Raw genomic sequence first — 19,215 nt, 5'->3', positions numbered from 1 at the left:
CCTCACCCGCACGAAAGTTAAGCTCTTGCTTCACAAGATCATGCTCCACGCTTTCCCCGCTTTTCACACGCGTTGACAGGGTGTAGCACGAGCAAATGCTGCGTGGGGAAAGTCACCCATGTCATTTTCAGCAAACCTTGCGACTTAAGCACATAGCCTGATACCGAGGTGTGCACATCAAGTGACGAGAAGCGCAAGACCACCTTTGCAAGCCTATGAAAACCGCTGAACTGGTGTTGGCAACTTCGTGATTGGGTGCCGCGGCATGAGAGACATGCCATAGTGCCGGACGACTTATTCGTACAGTGATGTAACAAGTCGCGCGGACGCGAACGAGTGGGCCATAGATGACTAGTGTAGTGCGACACGAGGATGGTGGATACATATATCCAGCCCTTGCACTTGGACTACCTGTGCTTTGATGGACCTGGACGCTGCTAAGTAACAGTGAAATTCAATCTCTCACGAACTACTCAACATGCCTGCTATGGCTGACACGTTGCCTGCTCACCTGTCGACACCATATCTTCTCGGATGTGTGGCCATACTATACATCGGCTACAAAGTCGCTTTGACAATACAGATCAATGCCAGAATCCACAAACTGGGTGCCCGGGCGCCTGTAAGAAAGACGTATGTGCCCATGGGACTGGACATGGCCTATGAAGCCGTTACACACGCGTTAAAAGATAAGAGCTACGAGATGTGGACTCAGATGTTCGAGAAATGGGCTGGTCCCGGTCGGTATACCATCGAGGCTGGTATAGGACAGAGAGTCATCCTGACTGCAGAGCCCGAAAACATTAAAGCTATCCTGGCGACCCAGTTCAAGGACTACGGGAAGGGCGAACAGTTCAGAAAAGACTGGCATGCGTTTCTTGGAAATGGCATCTTTACAACCGACTCGACACTCTGGCACAACTCACGTCAGCTCATCCGGCCCCAATTCATCAAGGACCGCCTCTCAGACATCGAGATTTTCGAAACCCACACGCAAGTACTACTCTCCAAGCTCGGTGGGAGTGAGTCAACCGATATACTGGATATGATGTTTCGCTACACGCTAGACGCAGCAACACACTTCCTCCTCGGTGCCAGTGTGGACTCGCTGCACCACCCGCAGACGAAATTCGCGGACGCTTTCTACAACGCGCAGCGCGTGCAGTCTATCATCGCACGCGTCGGGCCGCTGAACTGGGCTGTTCCCCGGAAACGAATGGGCTTCTACGACAGTATGGCCATCATTGATGAGTTCGTGAGCATGTACATCGACAGAGCGCTCGCTCTATCCACCGAGGAACTCAACGAGAAGAGCAACCACGACTCGGGCTACACCTTTCTCCACGCCATCGCGGGCTACACTCGTGACCGCCAGATGCTGCGCGACCAGATCATCTCAGTACTGCTCGCCGGCCGCGACACGACCGCATGCACCCTTACATGGGTTATCTATCACCTCTCGCTCTCGCCTAGCATCACCGCCAAACTGCGCCAGGAGATCATCGATACTGTCGGCCTGAGCGACACCCCGACCTACCAGCACCTCAAGGATATGAAGTATCTCCAGCACGTCCTGAACGAAACCCTGCGTCTCTACCCCGTCGTTCCCTACAACGTCCGCATGGCTCTCAAAGACACCACGCTGCCCACCGGCGGCGGACCACGCGGCGATCAACCCATCGGCATCCTCGCCGGCACACCAATTGGGTACAGCACGCTCGTAATGCAGCGCCGCGCCGACTTGTATCCCGGCCCCGAAACCGGCTTCGCAGACCCTTCACACTTTGTCCCTGAGTAAGTCTCCCCTCTCGTCATCTCGAACACAAGAAAACAAGCTGACACCCGCAGACGCTGGGACACCTGGACCCCCCGCAGCTGGACGTACATCCCCTTCAACGGCGGGCCGCGCATCTGCATCGGCCAGCAGTTCGCGCTGACGGAGATGGGGTACACGCTTGTGCGCCTGCTGCAGCGCTTCTCGGGGATCGAGAACCTGATGGGCGGTGAGCTGCCTGGGCTGCATGCTGACATCGTGCTGCAGCCAGCGCGCGAGGTCAGGGTGAAGTTTGTGGAGTGAGGGAGCCGACCGGGCGAGGGAGGTGCGTAGGGATGGGACGATGGGATCGCGCGACGACGTCGTGGGAGGTAGCTTCGTGTTGTAAATCAATCTGAGGTTGGTCGTGCGATGGAGATTACTACCCAGGGAGAGAACTAGAAACTAATGCTATCTGCAGCGCACACGCAAAGTAGAGGCAACCCGATCAAAGACTGTTTCGCCAATGCTGAACAAAGCAATGCTGGCAACCTCGTGAATGTCTTTCTCAGCTACAGATAGTGGCGTACTGCCACCATGTGAGTGGGCATCAGGCGCACTGCAACTCTTATAGTAGTGGAGAAACGCATGGTTGACACGATGTGTGTGAAGGACTTGATATTCAAGCAACGTCCAAAGCGGAGAGATATAGTACAAGAAAGATATAGAACGAAGTTCAGCGGTATCCAAATAACCCGTATATTGCGATGCTCGAAGTGAGACGAAAGAAGAAAATTGTCCAACACATTTCGCTGCCACCATGCTTACTCCATGCTCCATGCAGACCCAATCTATGCGCCAAATGCCCGAAGGTCGTGAAATTCTGATCGTCGTAGTTAGTCGTCTAAAAGTCGCCGGCAAAAACGCTGCCACTGCCCACGCTGCCGCCAAGGTCCCAGTAGTTCCTCTGACTGTTCCCGCTCCGCTTGCTCTTCTTCGTGCTCTGGCTTGCACAGCTGGAGTTGCTCCGCAATGTCTTCGGCCTCAGGCTGGCCTGGGGGTTGTAGTGCGTGCGGTACGTTGTGTCCAGCTCCCTACGCTTTGCCTCCCTGAGTTGGCCCGAGGACGACGTCGGGAGCACTCTATCCGTCGTCCTGCTGGCCAAAGGGTGGTTCTGGCGAATCATGGCCGCGCGGCGAGCAGACGCACCCTCGTCGCTCGTATAGGTAGAGGAAGAGGCTCGTCTTGTAGGAGTCGGAGTACGAGATGTGAAGCGTCTTACAAGAAAGTTGAAGATCATCTTGACGTCAAGGTCGCGCTCCCAGTATTCTCGCTCGCGAGCTATATCTTCAGCGACGGCTCGTGCAGTTGTGGCAGGGTCTGGGTGAGACGCGTCCATAGCATCAGCCTCGTCAGGCTCTTCCTCAATACCCCATAATGATGCGTCGCTGTATCCATGTGACGTCTGTTGGTTTGGGAATGTGGCCGCGAATTGGACCGAAACTGGAGAGGGGTCGGAGGGCTGCGAGCTAGTCGGGCCTGAGGATGCGAGATCGGTCGGAACAGGTTGCGTCATACCTGCATATTCAGGCGCGACCTGAGTGCGCTGATATGTGGAGAAAGCGCCTGGGTGTTCGGAAAGTTGGTGTACCAGAACTCCGAGTTCTTGTGCGACACGCTCCAGCACTCGCGTCTGCCAGTCCTCTTCGGGGTAAACTGAGGTATCTGCGAACGCATCTCGTAGAACGCGGTCTGCTGGTGACGTCGACAAGGAACCCCCTGTAGGTGTCATGGCATCCTCAGGTAGACTCTCGCCGAAAATGACAGAAAGTGTATCGTTGTCAAGACCGATAAGATCTCGAATGACGCGAGTGGTAAGACGTTGCCAAAAGGACATGTTTTCTGTGCCTTCATCTGAGCCGTCACTCTGCTCGCTCGTAACTGTATGAGCAACCGAAGACGCAAGGCTTCTGATGTCCTGCCGCGCGGCGTCCCTTTGACTGCGTGTAGATGCAGCCAGACTCATGCGCCGTATCCTTCTAGTCTCTCGTTCAATCTCCTCAAGCACAGCTTTGCTCTGCTCTAACCGCCAGTTCTCTATGCGTTGCCGTCGTTCCTGCTCCTGGGAGATGTCGTCCGTCTCGTCTAGTATTGTGAAGTGTCGCTGCACACTCGACCGCCGCCTCGCAGCGCGTTTGCGTGGAGAGCGTTCGAACTGCCACATGTGCTCCTGCATGGTGGCATCGGGCTGGAAGGAGCCCAGCCCATCGTGATTCGGCAGTACGGTGTCGCCACTCTCCTGTAATCTGCTGGCGGGCAGCCCATGATCGGACGGTTCGTGGAAGGCGTGAAGCCCGTCATCAAGGCTGTCAAGCTCCTCCTCTGTACCAAGGAAGGTGCCGTTGTCGTCATCCTGGTCTGAGCGTGCTGCAGTGTCGAGCGAGCCGAATTCACTGAAGCGCGACAGGCCAGCCGTCCGTGGTGTACGTTCAGTTGAGGTGGTGTGTGTGCGCGCGGTCGTGGAAGGTGCTGCTGGCGAGAAGAGAACCCATTCTTCCGACTCCTCGAGACGTCGCTTCAGCTGCTGGGGGCTGGTTGCGACAACGGCAGCAGGCTCAGGCGCAAGGAAGGATGGTACTCGAGCGGCCTGTGGGCGGTGTTGCTGGGCAAATGCCATCGTTTGGTACACTCAGGGGTATCGTTAAGGGTCGTGGTTGTGGCGATATAGGAAGGCGCTTGTGACGTGTGAGGAGTAAGGCACGCGATGTACGAGCAGGGGCGGAGAGGATGAAGGTAGTTTCTAGGGACGCGGCGGGCGGGTGCACGCCCCTTGGAGCAAACAGTTTCTGTCGTTCTTGTTATGTGTATTTCATGTCTTGCTGCGAGATTCGGAGCCCGTCGAGCGGTGAATTGAGGGGGATCCTTCGGGCGATGATGCGACCACGACGCGCTAAGATTGATCGAGCTACCGGTTTCAGCGGGCTGGGACAACTGGTCAGGCGCAAGTTGCGGTACAACACAGGCGCGAATCGTCCAAGGAATGAAAGGACACGCTGACTATTTTTGTTGGTTTAAGCAAGAGTAGATTCAACAAAGCGCGTAGACAACGCTGGGTGGTGCAACGTGTAGTCGACTGTTGACCTGCTGTTGGGCCCGCAGCTTATCAGCGCCCTATCGCGGTCATTGTGGGACCACTCCCGTCAGACCTGCATCGCCGCACCGCCGACGTGCTTTCCCAATCTGATGGTGAGATGCGCCAATAATTACCAAAGCACCACGAAACTATGTTTACTTGGCTGCGGCGTAGGGTGGAGTTTGCTCGCTGTTTGCTCGCCGTTTCTCGACCGAAACAACAGTCAGGCCATACATCCCCTGCGTGGCTGCTTGGGTGCCTGCACACTGCACAGAGCACTCTCAGTACACGAGACCTGAACACCGAACGGGCCCGAGACCCATAGATGGCCGCTATCTGCCCGTGAGGCCCCGTAGGGCTGAGGGTTGACGTGCAGCTGACATGGCATTTGGTGGGTGGCCGACCGCTTACACAACGACAACGGGCCGGATGCCGTGTAAGTGTTATGCATGATCAGTCAACCGCGCAAGGTGCTCCTCAAGCCTTTCATCAAGGAGATACAACTTTTGCAGCAACTGCCTCCAGAAAACACGCAATCATGATGGTATGTGGCTACGTCAGTGACGATTATGCCACCCTTACGGCCAAGCTCGCCCGCCTAAGTTGCCTCCGCGGCATCACCATGGTGTTTTGACAAACCTCTTCTCAAGATTTTCCCTCCCTGCATGACCGCAGGGTACAGACGGATCGAGATTTTGGTCGTCTGAGACTCTGAGTCAAGCGTCGTGACAACAGCGGTGCTGAACAATATAACAGATATGTGATTGTATGTAGGTATCTTAAATTCCAAACGCAGTAGAAGCAACCACCAACGCCAAACAACTTGAAGTGAGCGTAAGAGTCATGGATATCGTGATGCAACGCTCAAGATGCAGAATCGTACTCAGGCCCAAAGACTTTCTTCGCGTCTTCCTCGTTCATCTGTTCCCCTTCGCCAACGTGTGGATATCTCTTCATCTTCCTCTGGCGATTACTGTCCAGAGTGTCCTTGAGTATGCAATCTCCATTGCCCTGGCAGATCTGCTGCCTGCCCAGGTTCTTGAACCTTGGACCTAACGGTCCGTTTACGTAGTGATATTGACCAAGGAAGCGATACTGTCGAGGATCACTGAGCGGGTAAAACTTGTCGCCCCAGTGTCCAGCGAAGTAGAAGAAGCCGATGGGAGCTTCAGGCGTGAGATTTGACGTCGCGAGGTGGTCGCGCTGGTAGTCATAGGTGTACGAATACATATTCATGGTGGGATCCCAAAGAGGGCCTCGATCGGTGACGTCGTGTAGGATGCCGCCAGGGAGGACGTAGGGATGTGTGCCCGCAGTACCATACATGGCGTGAGTGCCGGTCGCAGAGAATCCAACAGGCTACTCAATGTCAGCGTCGACCAGATTTGCAAACACATTCACGACTTACCCTCTTGCCCATCTTCTCTACGGCGTCCCAAGTGTAGGCTTCTCCAAATGCATGCTCACTGAAAAACACTGCCTTAGGGACGCCGTTATGGAAGCGCACAGTGGTATGCTCCCAGTCTCCAACGTGATTTCCAAAGCGAACGTTAAACACCGTGTTTCCAAGGTTGTAGCTGTAGAAGAAGAACCAGAAAGCATCTACAACACCATCGCCCTTGGGTACGACGACGAGCACTGCAGGCGCGTCGCTGCGGCCACCAACGACCTTCTTCCCTTCGAATCGACGGCGATCTTTCATGAGCTCTGGTTGCCAGATCTCTTCTGACTCAACAAGCTTATCACCTTCCGGTGTGCTGGTTGGTATCAAGCGTCCTGAAGAAGTCGAGTCTGGGCGGATGCCTCCTCTATCTTCGGTGTCTCCCTTCCCTGCGTGCCACCAGGGCTCCTTTCTGTAATCGTTACCGCTTCCATCGTGATGACCTTCTTTACCGTCATCATCGTCCCAATCAGCGCCACTGTCACCGTCACTGGGAGCCTCAGGTATATTGGTACTGCCACCCAGCCACTTTGGCCGATCTTCCACGTTATCGTCACTCTGTAAGTACACAAATCGACCCCATCTGTTCAGCTCATTCAACGACCGAACGTTCGGATGATCGTCGGTGGCTTGAAGTGGGGTGTAGTTGAGGTGGGGGGGTAGTGTGTATCAAATGATCAGTCATGTCGCACGGCCAGAAATTCTCGCCAGAGTACAGATGAATCAATGGAGCGTGATCCAAAACGTATTGCGGAATCTCGACGACCTCTTTTTGGTCATAGTCTTCCGGTAGTATCCTGGCGTCTTCCTTGAAACTGCTCAAGTCTGCCTTATCCGCGCTCTCACCGTCCCGCGGTGTTTGTATCCTGCCCTTGCTGGTCCACCGTGACTTGTCCAGATGTGTTATGCCGCACATACCGAACCAGTCGCACGTCTTCCTTTCCAGCCACGATTCTGATGACGCAACCCATGCTTTCTCCTCCATGCGCTCCGACCATGGTGTGATCTTGTCGAAAAGCACATTCTGGTAGATTTGCGAGAACGAGAAGAGGCCAAGGAATGTACCAGCAGCGGCGATAACGGGTTTCCGACCCTTCATTGAATCGTCGAGTTCCTTTGACAAGCCACCAGCAGGAGCTTGCCCAAGTACTTCTTGGTTTAATGGATGGTCACTTGAAATATCGATGGTCGGTAGATTGTGTTCGTAAAGAGCGTCCAGCGCAGCATCAGGTGTTACGGTCGGGGTCGTGGAAGAGTACGTTGCGATGGAGGGATACGTTGGGATGTCAATGGAAGATACGGAAGACATGGATGACGGCGGGAGCCATGACGGCAGGCGCTCCCCGAGTGGCACCTGCGCGCCGCCATTCTGATAGAACGGGACAATGGGCACTGTCCAGTTAGCACAGCATTCTACATCAAACGGAGAGGTCTAGTAGAAATAGTGCCGAAGTTTCCGGCGCTGACAAAAGTGCAAAGAGGGCTGCCACACTCAGAGGAGAGAGATTGACGTCACTCATGCCTATAATCGATAGTGATAGCCCCACTATGATTAAGCAGTGTGCAAAGAAAGCTGTAGAGGTGGAAGGCGGCGGAAGCTGCGGAGCCAGCAGATGACATGGAGATGTGGATCGGTGTAGGGCTGCCGGACTTGCGCGGAATGCCACTTACTGGTGAGCCTTAGCGTCTCTGTGGTCTCGATCTCTCGAATTTGTTGTACGCTCTATGCCTTACAAGAACAGCGCGATTGGAATGTTGTAGCAGAAAGAGACATGAGTGAGCAATGTGGTTTCAAGTGTCCGGGGCGGCGGCAAGACGTCACAGAGCTGGGGCTGGAGCTAGCAGGGTAGGAGCTGCGGCTCTCCACGGTTTGCATGCCCAGCTGGGCGCCACGAGCTTAAACCCCGCCGTTCGCAAATGTTTGGCCCTGGAACGTGCAAAGTCGCACGAGAGTAAGTGATACTATCGCGCATTCAGGAAAGAGTGCTGATGCTTAACTGTGCCGTCTGAGCACTGCGAATCAAGATCTGATCGCGGAGGGTTGGATGGGCCTCTATGTATACTAGAGAAATATGAGCACATATAGTAGGAAATTTGGAGAGGCTGCGATGGTGTATTTATCTGCTGAATGATGAAGATAATATTCATGATAAGAATTGGTTGTATTTTGTCATGTAGGCGCTATCACCGTTCAAACCCCAGAGCCTAACGGCTATCACAGAGGCGTCCAGTTCAAGCGCCATCAATCTTCGCAATCCGAGTGGAGTTCGATCATCCATGGAGCGCGGACGAGACCTCAAAGAAGACAGCGTGACCCGTTCGTCTATACCCTCACATATTTTGTGTGACTCCCTGTGGCCACGACCGGCCCTGGCTGGCCATGGACAAGCTTCCATATCGTGGCGGTGGTGAACGCCAATGTGCCTCCGACCTTGTCGCACTTGCCCTCGATCTCTATCCAGTCCCCAACCTTCGCTGAGCTCACATACGAGATGTGGATGTCCGTGGACACACCAGCCTTGTCGCGATTGTCCCATGCTGCAATCGCAATGCCACCAACCCAGTCAATGAGTGTAGCAGACACCGACCCGTGGATGCCGCCATGCGTGTTGACATGGTTTTTGGTGAGAAGGAGTCGCGCTCGCACGACACCTTTCGAGGCATGGGTCAGCTGGATGTCGTCGAGCAGGAACTGGTAGATGGGACTGCTAGGCTTCCTGCCCTCCCAAAACTTCTGCACGTGGGCGAGTGTACCGGGGTCGTTGGGAGCCTGCGTGGAAGCCATGGTGCATGAGAATGGTGGGAAATCCGAGCGAGAAAGTAATTTAGCACCGCAGATCAATTCACCAATCGGAGAGGGGTATCGCCGCGCCGATGAAACGACCAGTACCCCAGAAAGGTGCGAGCGAATGAGGCGCCACCCGTGATCTCCTTGCTGACGGGTAGCTCTCCTTACACGTTGCTAGAAAGTCTCGCACGCTGCTGGAAGACTCCGAATAATCACGAGCTCCCATGCATGCGCTCGCGCAACCACCATGAGCGAACCCGTTGTAGCGACCGCAGACGCGCCCAAGACCACCACCGATGAACGCCTCGGAGACGTTGCAGAGCATGTCGCCGCAGATACAACATTCCAGAAACAGGCAGAGCAGCTGCCACCCTTTGACGTGAAGGCACTCACGGATCGCGCCTTGCAGTTCTTGGCAACAGCCAGCAACGAGACGCTTGGTGCGTGTCTCATAGGTCTCGGCGCAGGCACATACTTGATACTTGGCCGAGTCGGTCTGGTGCTTATCGGTGTCGTTGGTGGAGTTGTACTGCATGCAACATGGGAGGGACAGTCGCAGCACGGCGAGGGCACAGGGCTGAAGGGGAAGAATAGCGAAGCCCTGAAACGAGAGCTGGGCGCGCAGGTAGCGAACAGGATTTTGGACTGGCGCGGACAAAAGGACACACAAGACGGCGACAAGGAAGACTCCGACTTGAGCCTGAAGCTATACTCCGGCAGGAACCTCGACTATTCAGAGTTCAAGCCAGAGACAGCCGCCGCGCTCACAGAGTTGACGGATGCTGTCGTCCGGGACTATGTCAAGTATGTCCTCGGTACACTACATAAAAACTCATCTAATGCATTACAGATGGTGGTATTCACCGATTCTGCCTGCCGAAGATGCCTTCCCCAATTCTTGCCGCCAAACCCTCACTGCCTTTATGCTTTCTGTGTCAGCACACCTCTCTCGCAAGCGGCCCGCCGACAACTTCGTCGACTTCGTAACGCGCTCGTCCTCATTCATGATCATCCTTCTGCAAGAGCTGTCAGCGGCCATAATGTCGTCCCCTGGCGATGCACCGAGCGAAGCTGTCGATATTTACCTTAAGAAACAACGAGACAGCACCCTCGCGAGTATCCTTGATACCGAGTACCAGACACAGCAGTTCAGCGTCGCTGCTGAGGATATACTTCAAAACTACCTCGAACACAAGACATACAACTGCATGCCAGCAAGGCTATTCTTACACCAAATCCTTGCCAAAGTCATATTGGAGATGATCGTGGTGAGCTGTTCCAAGCCTGAGTTCATCAACGGCTGGATCGTGTATCTGCTAGAGGACGGCGAGCCCGAGCTCATGAATGCTATTGACGCAGGCGTCGAAGGATCATCCGGGCAGCTGCAAAACGTCAAGGACAACATCGAGAAGACCACGGGCAAGATAATGTCGCCAGAGCGGAGAGAGCACCAAAGAAATGTTAGCAGAGCTCAGGATGCGATGGACGAAGCAATGCACGAAGCCCAGCGTCTGAGTCGAATGATTGCCGAGGAAGATGCAAAGCGCCTGAAGAGCATGGGTGAATCAACCTCATCTTTGACTGATGACCAGTCCGCAAGTACCACACAAGGGATTGTGACCCCAACGTCTTCACAAAGCGAGGCTACCGCTGAAGGCGAGGCGGCAGGCCTGGGTATCTCTGCACTGCCTTCACAGTCATCGCATCAGCTTGCTCAAGCCTCGCCACCACCAGCCTCGCCACCAACAGCTGCTGAGGAGTCGAAGAAGGCGTTCACAAGCTTTGATCAGCTACTGGGCAACAACCCGCCGACCGCTTTACTCGACGACGATGAACGTCCAGTACACACCAGAGTCCCGCCCCTCACTCTTTACAACAGTACAATGTCCATCTTCGACGACAGTATGCCAGGAGAGAAGGCCGTTATAAGAAACAAGCCGAATGTAGAGTATTTGGTCCAGATAGAACCTTCGTCTCACCATCATCCTGGATGGATGACCGCTCGGACATATGCAGAATTCGAAACGCTGCACGAAGTCATCCGTCGCATTGCAGCTATTACCGGCGCAACTGGATTCATCGAGGCTCACGCGCAGCTCCCCGGATGGAAAGGCCACACCAAACCCTCGCTTCGAGGTGAGCTTGAGCGCTATTTGAACGACGCAGTTAAGTACAAATCGCTTGCCGAGAGTGAGGGTATGAAGCGTTTCCTGGAGAAAGAGCTGGGGACTGGTAAGACACCGGGCAGCGGCTTTCCTGGTATCGGTTGGGCGGGGCAGACTTTTGACACCATGGGCAGAGGATTAGGTTCGACCTTTGACGCACTGTCCAAGGCGCCCAAGGAGGTCGCCGGAGGAGGCAAAGCGCTCTTCGGCGGTGTCACTGGTGTTCTAGGCAGCGTTGCACCCTTCGGTGCGAAAAAGAACAGGGATTCTGTCACGAGTACTACCGTCACTAACGCAGCAAGCGCGAGTGGCAGCACCGCAAGCCTCTCGCGCACTTCCACAAATACAAGTGAGCCTCTCAAAACTCGCCACAGCCGGGCCGAGTCTATTGTACCAGAGCTCCCCACACATATCCGTTCAGAGAGCACATTATCGATGGCATCCAAACGCGCGTCGATGGAGTCGCTTCGCAATTCCAACTCCCCGATCATCGACCAGCAGCCTCAGCGAGAGGCTCAGATGGAGCGCCGACCCTCATACAATCCCGATGGCGATGGCAAGCGTTCTGGTCGCTCCTCCCGTTATGGCTCAAGGGCAGGCAGTCGCGCACCGAGCCCCAAGAGAAGTATGGATCTGACCTCTGCCCTAGGCGGCGACCAGATCATGAACCTGCCACCCATGCCGAGCGAAATCGAGGACGACTACAATGTCGCACTATCTCGTGCTTCTCTCGATCCCTTTCATGCTCGTAATGCGTCTCGCACATCGTTGACCGCCTCCACCAATAACGACCCCGTGCCGCCTGTACCTTCCTTACCACGCCGTCCGTCAGCGATCTCCGTGACCACTTCTGCCACGACGTCCCCTTCAAAACCCGTCAGAAAGCCCAGGACGTACAACCCCATCTCCGAGCCCGAAACAACTGTCCTAATTGAGCTCTTCTTCGCCGTAATCAACGAACTATACACCCTCTCCTCCGCCTGGACACTTCGCCGTACCCTTCTGAACGCCGCGAAAACATTCCTCCTGCGGCCCGGAAACCCCCAGCTCGCATCCATTACCGCTCTTTTTCAAACTACCCTCGACTCCAGCACTTCTGATGAGGGCATGGCGCGCCAGCTACGCAAGATGAGGGAGAACGCGCTGCCGACGGAAGAGGAGCTGAAGAAGTGGCCCCAAGAAGCAAGCGAAGAAGAAAAGGAAAAGCTGAGAGTCAAGGCGAGGAGGTTGCTTGTTGAGAGGGGAATGCCGAGCGCTTTGACCAGTGTCATGGGCCAAGCAGCATCTGGCGAGGCTCTAGGTAAGGTATTTGATTGCCTCCAGGAGCCGAGAGTGGCAAGAGGAGTCATGTTTGGATTAGTGTTGCAGGGGCTGAGAGCTGTTACTCAGTAATTGGTACCTGACTTATAACGATGTATGGCTGTACGATTTGAATATATAATGATGAGATATTACACTTCATGCTCTCTGTACAGCTTGAACCAAGGAACTACATAAGCGCTAATAGGGTCAGGTAATGCAGAGAACCACACCCTGGCCGCAAGATCACGAGAAATCCAAAGCTCAACTTCCCGCCAGCTTTGTAACAGCAGGCATCTTCCTGACCCACTGCTTCGCGCCGTCCTCAGCAGAGTCCACCAACCACCGAGCTAGCCGACTTCGGTTCGTATTCATCGTCCAATCCTTCGCGCCCAGTGGTCCAACGTACAGCTTACCCTCCTCTCTGCCTTGCCTCCAGCTCTCCTCTCATCCGGCTCGCCAGGAATAGCCGCAATCCGGAATACCGTCCAGTCTAGGTCTCGCGCCTCATTCTCAAATAGGTCCACGATGTTCATGATGTTCTGGTATATTGACCGTGCAAACAGTTTCATGTACACTAGCACGACAGACTGCATGACCGTCCACGAATCCTCTGGTCTCTGGATGGCAATAGTGCCCATCAAGAAGATCCTAAAAGATTGCTACATTAGTAACAGCGAATAGGATAAGGCAAAAGTTATAATCAACCTTTTAACGCCGCGCTCGCGCATCGCAGGAATCACAGTGTTGCGGAACATGTCCGGGTACATTGTGGGCGCGATGTGAGTGTCCTTGATGTTGGGTCCAAGATGCGAAATAACCGTCGAGCAGCCGTTAAGGGCGGCGGAGAAGGTTTTGAGGTCGTCCATGTCGCCTTTTACAATGGAGAGGAGCGGGTTGCTGGATATTGAGGACGGGATCTTGGAGGGACTACGGGCGTAGGCAACGACACTGTGATTGCGGTGGAGGAGTTCGCGCAGAAGGCAGAGTCCTGCTGGACCGGTGCCGCCGAGGACAAGAATTTTCGAAGGTGACATGATTAAGTATGTAATGCAGAAGTTGAGTATGGGCAAATGAGGTCCTTTTATGTGCTTGAAGTAGGAGTGGAATTCACTCTTGTGCAGCCTGCGCGCGCATTGAGTCCCGCGCGGGTTCTCTAGTCGAGATTTGGATGGGCATCTTGTCGTGTTCCAACCCGGACACTTTTTCGTCCGGATCATGCGGTAACCTCGATTGTGCTTTGCTATTCAGTTATTCCTATCTTGATATTGTTGAGTTAACAGGTGCGTCATGATGATTGACAGGCAGAATAAACGGCGGACTGAGGATGTGAGCCAACTAGACCACACGACAGCAAAGTAGGGAAGATACTGAAAAATTCTATAGAACCCTTGTCGCCTACAATGTAGGTAGCTCTTGGCCAGATCTTAGCTTTAGGTATTACGATGGCTACAAGTTAAGTTGCTCAGCTTGAAGGTCGCTTCTCCGCCGTTTTCCTGGAACATGGGTCGTGCGCAAACCCGCGCGGCCTCTTTCGCGCGCGCAGTACCTCCCACCTCTTCCCGCTTCGCCACAACCGACGAATCCGCCTCTCCCCAAGATGTCGTCAGAGGGCTCGACCGCCTGTTGGACATGCAAGCTTCGGCGCAAGAAGTGTAACAAAAGTCTACCAACATGTCATGACTGCACCTTACTGGAAATCGAGTGCCACTACAGCGCGGACAGACCCACATGGATGGACAACGGGAAGGAGCAACACAAGATGGCTGAAACCGTCAAAATGCAGGTCAAGCGTAATTTAGCGCATCGAGCTCGACGGAACAAGATTCGCATCTTGTCTAAAGAGCTGAATAACAGTTCCACTGAAGCAAGCCCACCAGAGTCTCCAACATTTTCGCTCGTCCCTGAATTGGACAGTAACATAGACGCGCCTTGGGTGTCTCTTTCCACTCCTGCAAGTCATGCCAGCCGTACTGAATCCTTCGATAACACTGATACCGTTCAATCGGAATCGAGTGGTCAAGATATATTCATTCCTCACGAAGCTGAAACAGCAGCCGCTTACAAGCCATCTGACTTCGTGTCAAGCCTCTTAATGTCCTACTTGGACTATGCTTTTCCAGTCTTGTTTCCGTTCTACAAGCCCCCAATCTCCGAGGCTGGCCGCGGCTGGCTGCTCGCCCTCGCTCTGAAGTCTCCTGGGTTTTACCACAACATTATCGGTATGGCCGCATATTTCTTCCACGCCATGCCTACATCGCCAGGTCCTACGCGCGATCTCTGTATGGAACAAGGTCAGATTGAAATGCAGACGCACATGGAAAAAGCTGTTCAAGGTGTTCAGCATAGTCTGGGTCGTGTGACTCGGATGGGCATCCATCATTCACTTGCGGAGAATATTCTTCTGCTGGGGAATATTGTTCAATTGGTCAACTTTGAAGTTGTATTCGCAACCTCTGCGAACTGGCAGATGCACCTGACTGCTGCTGCGAACCTTTTCGACCAGACGCTCAGACACTTTGGTGAAGGATGTCAAGGAGCGACGAAAATGAGCGCCCTCCTTGGCCAACTTCGCGGCGTTATGCCTCCAAACTGTTCCTTCTGGTCTGTTGAACAAGCTGCGTTGCGGTTCTTTGCAGCTACACTCATACACCAAGACGTCATTGCCGGCACCGCTCACGAGAAGACGCCAAATCTACATGTTTACTATGACGAGCTGTTAGCTACACCTCTCAGCCTTGAAGAACAGTCCCATAAATTGCACCTGGAGAATTTTACCGGTTGTCCAAACTGGGTGGTGCGCTCCATTGCGGAGACTTCATCTCTAAAAGAATGGAAAGAGAATGCCAAGAGGGCAGGCAGTCTCGACATCCTAGATCTAGTGCAACGCGCGACCCTTATACAAACGGGTCTTCGTGAAGGCGTCGCAAGGTTAGGCGAGGTCACTGCAGATGCGCTCGTCCAAACACAGGTCCACTCGTACCAGGCTCTTGAATCGATCCTAGCAAGGTCTAACATCACAAAGTACCCAACAGCCACTCTGCCGTCTGTCCATTGCACCATCAGCAAGATTTGGGCTCATGCCGTTGAGGTGTACCTAATCACTGTTCTTTCCGGCTGGCAGCCGAGCAATATCCAGCTCCGTACCCACGTGGCCCAAGCCCTCGAGCATCTGAAAGTCATCGACAATCCAAGCTGGCTCCGCACTCTGGCGTGGCCGTTTTGTATTCTTGGCTGTCTCGCTGCAACTGAACAGGAAGCGGCCTTCATCGATATAGCTAATGCCTCGGGTGGGCTAGCTATGTTCGGCACGTTGCGCGATGCACTGGCGATCATGCAGAAGGTGTGGAGTCTGCGCTGTCAACACAACGCCGATACGTGGGATATCGCGTACTGTCTACGAATCCTTGGGCACAGCGTGTTACTAGTATGATATTTGGTTTCAAAAAGCGTGATATTTTGTGGTTTTGCTTTGCTAAATGTACTGACGGCTTCTTCTGTCGGCCAACTTCTGAATCCCCGAATCTACTTCTGAGCAGCCTTGATGAGATCTGCTGCCTTCTCGGCAACTGCGTACACTGTGGTCATTGTGTGGGTCGCAGGTAGCATCGGGATCACGCTTGCATCCACAATGCGCAGTCCCGAGATTCCGTAAACCTTCAGGTTCTTGTCCACAACAGCACCCTCGTTCCTCTTGCCCATCTTGCAGCTACCAGCGGGATGCCACAGTGTACTCGCGCTGTCCTTGATGTACTTATCAATGTCCGCATCGGAGGTCACGGCCGCACCAGGCACGGCTTCAAAGGGGTTCAGTTCCGTAATAGCGGGCTGGGCATTCAGCTTGCGGCCGAAGCGAATAGCTTCGCGAAGCAGCGCGATATCGAGAGGGTTGCGGAGGAAGCCTGCGTCAGCAATAGGGGCGTCAAAGATGCTCTTCGAAGACGCCTTGACGCTACCGCGCGAGTAGGGGTGCTGCAGGCCGTGGAACGTGACGCCGTCTGCCCAGATAATCTCGAGGAAGGCGGAGTCTTTAGCGAGCAGCTTGGAGTTAAGCGACTTGTACGACGCTGCGTAGCCGGCAACGACTTCGGGAGGAGCGTCAGATGGAAGGGAGGCGGAGGCGGAGGCGGAAACGGCTGCTGCGTGGATGGCCGCGCTGGCGTTGGTGTATGTCGAGACGGGCAGGAAGAGCAGGAAGTCGCCTGTGGGCGAAGTCAGGGGACCACGCTTCTGGGAGTCGTACTGGGCTCGGGCTTCGGCGGCGAATGTGGCATTTGAGGTCAGGATGGTGCTCTGAGTGATGGTGGTGTTGACTAGAGTGTTTGTCAGCTTTCATATCATCCGCTTGGAAAATGATCACGTACGAGCGTTCACGGTCATTACATAGACGTGGTCGTGAAGGTTCTGGCCAACCGCGGGGAGGTCGACCACGGTGGGCACGCCGATGCTCTTGAGAAGCGCGGGGGCACCGATGCCAGACACCTGCAACAGCTGTGGCGTATGAAGAGTTCCAGCGGCGGCAATGACTTCTCGCTTTGCCTTTACAGACTGGACTGCTGCACCTGATGAGGCAGCGAACTGTGCATGACATGTCAGCCTGGATACAACTTGAGAACCATCAATATTCTTACCTCAACACCAGTTGCTTTGACTGTACCACTAGTGCTGGTCAAGATCCGAGTCGCCTGGTGACCGGCGATCAGGTGGAAGTTCTTCCTTGTTGCTGCGGTGTCATAGTAAGCCTCATCAGCGGACGAGCGCTTGTAGTTGGTAGGATCCATATTGTGAGGGCAGATGTAGCCGCCAATGGCACCACCGTTTGCCTGGTCCTTTGCAGTCGGAATCTTGAGGCTGGCAGCGGCTCTGATCAGGTTTTCTGAAATAAATTAGGCACATTGTGACGAAGAGAAGACAATGACGAATAACTTACTTGTCAGAGGCCAGATGAATGCGGAGTAGGTTGAGTGCATGAGACCTTTGTATCCATGTGCACTCTCGTCCCAGGTGATGTTGTACTCCTTCTTGATTGCATCGATGGGTGGGGAAAAGATTTCGTTCTTACTTGTCAGCCGAGATCGAGCACTCATTTTGAACAACTCACCTTCTTGAAGTAGGGAAGCAGAGTCTTCCAGTTCCATCCCTGGTTACCGAGAGTCTCCCACCCATCGTAGTCTGACTTTGAACCGCGATCGAAGACCATGCGGTTCAACTTCGTAGAGCCACCAACAACCTTTCCTTGAGCAATTGCGACACTGCGGCCACCGAGGTACTCGCTGGGCGCATAAGTGGTGTTCCAATCATACTTGGTGCCAACAGCTCCACCAGCAAGCCCAGGAATGGTGACGAAGTCTTCGTTCTGGTCGCTATTCGTTTGTCAGCACTGCGCATGTGCAAATACAAGAGCACTTACAATTGGCCAGCTTCGATGACAAGGACAGTGATAGCTAGCAAACATGAGTGAGTTTTAATATATCAATACCGGCATCAGACATACCAGCTTGCTCAGACAGACGGTTTGCGACTGTCAGCCCTGATGCACCTCCACCAACAATGACGTAGTCATATTCGCTAAGCAGCTGGTCTGCACGAGAGATGAGTTGACCATTGAACAGCGGGTGAGCCAAAGCACTGGACGCGGACAGTGCGAGAGTCCACGACACAAGGCTACACTTTGCCATTGACAGCATCTTGAAGAGCGAGTTGTAGGGATGTCAGTGAAAGACTACAATATTCAGCCGTATTGTCATTGTGCATACATCTCGCCTTCATATAGCTCAGCACTCTATACCGCCGTAATGCATCCGCAGCACGGGGGCTTGCCGCGTCATGCATCTGACCAACCAGCGCCCAGGCCCGTGCCTGCAGGATTCCCGCGATAAAGATCGGCTCTTCTCAGCGTGGGTCCCGTGTATGTAACTCTAGGTTTCCATAGTATCTCAGGATTTGTAAGATTGGGTTCTAAGTCCCGGCAATCTGCCCTCCAACTTCGGCAGATATAGCAGCGTTTGTTGTGAAGACACTGCACACGGAATTGATTGAGCTGAGTTAGGCCCCCGACCCGCAGGTCGCTTAGAGGCTGTAGGATTCAACGAGCCGTGGTCCCGCCTGCATCTTGCATGTATTGGGGCAAGCCGTCTAGATCGTACCTTACGCTGTCTGCGGGTACACAGCCTGAAGTGGAAGCCACTAGTGTAGCTAAGCGAGAGCCGGCGGGCCCTCTTTCACCCTCCAACATGGGGTTGATCAGGATCAGTCGGGATTAGTTCCGGAAACCAGGAACAGTGGAGATGGAGATCAGGGTGACTGAACAAGGGGCTGTAAACATACCGAGCTTTGGCTGTGATGCAAAGGGCTGAATCTAGTGTGGTAAGGGTGTGTGAACGTGAAGGATTCGGGCTCGGACTGTTTGCGGGGCCTGTCAAGGCTGCAGTTGCCCACAGACACCGACAGGGCACCGCTGTCGCTAACATCTTGCTCACGTCGTTCGTACCTGATTTTCCAAAAACCGTAATACCGCCGCTTATGCGTTTGGAGTGTTTACAACTGCCGATGCGATGTTTCGTCGCTGATATATTGCCCCAGGGGCTGTGTGCCGGCGCGGACCCATCGCCCCGAACACCAACACGTGGGAACCAA

The 19,215-nt window shown here is 54.1% G+C and overlaps 8 protein-coding genes across 8 annotated transcripts; 3 read left to right on the top strand and 5 right to left on the bottom strand.

Moving 5' to 3' along the window:
• Positions 1–478: 478 nt before the first annotated feature.
• Positions 479–2,077, top strand: C7974DRAFT_408081 (cytochrome P450 alkane hydroxylase-like protein; the record flags this gene model as incomplete). The annotated part of the gene is made up of 2 exons (XM_046143294.1): positions 479–1,794; positions 1,849–2,077. The coding sequence occupies 2 exons, from the start codon at positions 479–481 to the stop codon at positions 2,075–2,077; spliced, it is 1,545 nt and encodes a 514-aa protein (XP_046003150.1).
• Positions 2,078–2,657: 580 nt separating this feature from the next.
• On the bottom strand, positions 2,658–4,430 carry C7974DRAFT_298951 (uncharacterized protein; the record flags this gene model as incomplete). Its single annotated transcript, XM_046137720.1, has 2 exons — positions 2,658–3,694; positions 3,755–4,430. 2 exons carry the CDS (start codon positions 4,428–4,430, stop codon positions 2,658–2,660), a joined length of 1,713 nt encoding a protein of 570 aa, XP_046003149.1.
• A 1,214-nt stretch (positions 4,431–5,644) lies between these two features.
• On the bottom strand, positions 5,645–8,075 carry C7974DRAFT_383474 (uncharacterized protein). The gene is made up of 5 exons (XM_046140771.1): positions 7,999–8,075; positions 7,875–7,947; positions 7,020–7,719; positions 6,295–6,910; positions 5,645–6,245 (listed from the first exon to the last, which is right to left on the bottom strand). The coding sequence occupies exons 2-5, from the start codon at positions 7,945–7,947 to the stop codon at positions 5,751–5,753; spliced, it is 1,884 nt and encodes a 627-aa protein (XP_046003148.1). The 5' UTR covers positions 7,999–8,075; the 3' UTR covers positions 5,645–5,750.
• Positions 8,076–8,485: 410 nt separating this feature from the next.
• C7974DRAFT_383471 (HotDog domain-containing protein) lies at positions 8,486–9,247 on the bottom strand. The gene has a single exon (XM_046140770.1). The coding sequence runs from the start codon at positions 9,110–9,112 to the stop codon at positions 8,651–8,653; it is 462 nt and encodes a 153-aa protein (XP_046003147.1). The 5' UTR covers positions 9,113–9,247; the 3' UTR covers positions 8,486–8,650.
• A 1-nt stretch (position 9,248) lies between these two features.
• C7974DRAFT_383470 (PXA domain-containing protein) lies at positions 9,249–12,738 on the top strand. The gene is made up of 2 exons (XM_046140769.1): positions 9,249–9,919; positions 9,966–12,738. The coding sequence occupies exons 1-2, from the start codon at positions 9,363–9,365 to the stop codon at positions 12,670–12,672; spliced, it is 3,264 nt and encodes a 1,087-aa protein (XP_046003146.1). The 5' UTR covers positions 9,249–9,362; the 3' UTR covers positions 12,673–12,738.
• On the bottom strand, positions 12,739–14,033 carry C7974DRAFT_383468 (uncharacterized protein). Its single transcript, XM_046140768.1, has 3 exons — positions 13,288–14,033; positions 13,065–13,230; positions 12,739–13,023 (listed from the first exon to the last, which is right to left on the bottom strand). The coding sequence occupies exons 1-3, from the start codon at positions 13,797–13,799 to the stop codon at positions 12,844–12,846; spliced, it is 858 nt and encodes a 285-aa protein (XP_046003145.1). The 5' UTR covers positions 13,800–14,033; the 3' UTR covers positions 12,739–12,843.
• A 56-nt stretch (positions 14,034–14,089) lies between these two features.
• C7974DRAFT_419888 (fungal-specific transcription factor domain-containing protein) lies at positions 14,090–16,012 on the top strand (the record flags this gene model as incomplete). The annotated part of the gene is made up of 1 exon (XM_046144230.1): positions 14,090–16,012. The coding sequence occupies exon 1, from the start codon at positions 14,180–14,182 to the stop codon at positions 16,010–16,012; it is 1,833 nt and encodes a 610-aa protein (XP_046003144.1). The 5' UTR covers positions 14,090–14,179.
• A 46-nt stretch (positions 16,013–16,058) lies between these two features.
• Positions 16,059–18,593, bottom strand: C7974DRAFT_19746 (uncharacterized protein). Its single transcript, XM_046136725.1, has 7 exons — positions 18,074–18,593; positions 17,990–18,023; positions 17,681–17,942; positions 17,510–17,636; positions 17,211–17,455; positions 16,944–17,157; positions 16,059–16,892 (listed from the first exon to the last, which is right to left on the bottom strand). Exons 1-7 carry the CDS (start codon positions 18,264–18,266, stop codon positions 16,105–16,107), a joined length of 1,863 nt encoding a protein of 620 aa, XP_046003143.1. The 5' UTR covers positions 18,267–18,593; the 3' UTR covers positions 16,059–16,104.
• Between the last annotated feature and the right edge of the window lie 622 nt (positions 18,594–19,215).

The sequence above is a fragment of the Boeremia exigua genome (assembly GCF_020726555.1).
Source record: "Boeremia exigua strain MPI-SDFR-AT-0100 chromosome Unknown C7974scaffold_1, whole genome shotgun sequence".
NCBI lineage: Eukaryota > Fungi > Ascomycota > Dothideomycetes > Pleosporales > Didymellaceae > Boeremia > Boeremia exigua.
Note: the sequence above shows the minus strand (reverse complement) of the source record. Positions and strands in the feature narration are given on the sequence as shown.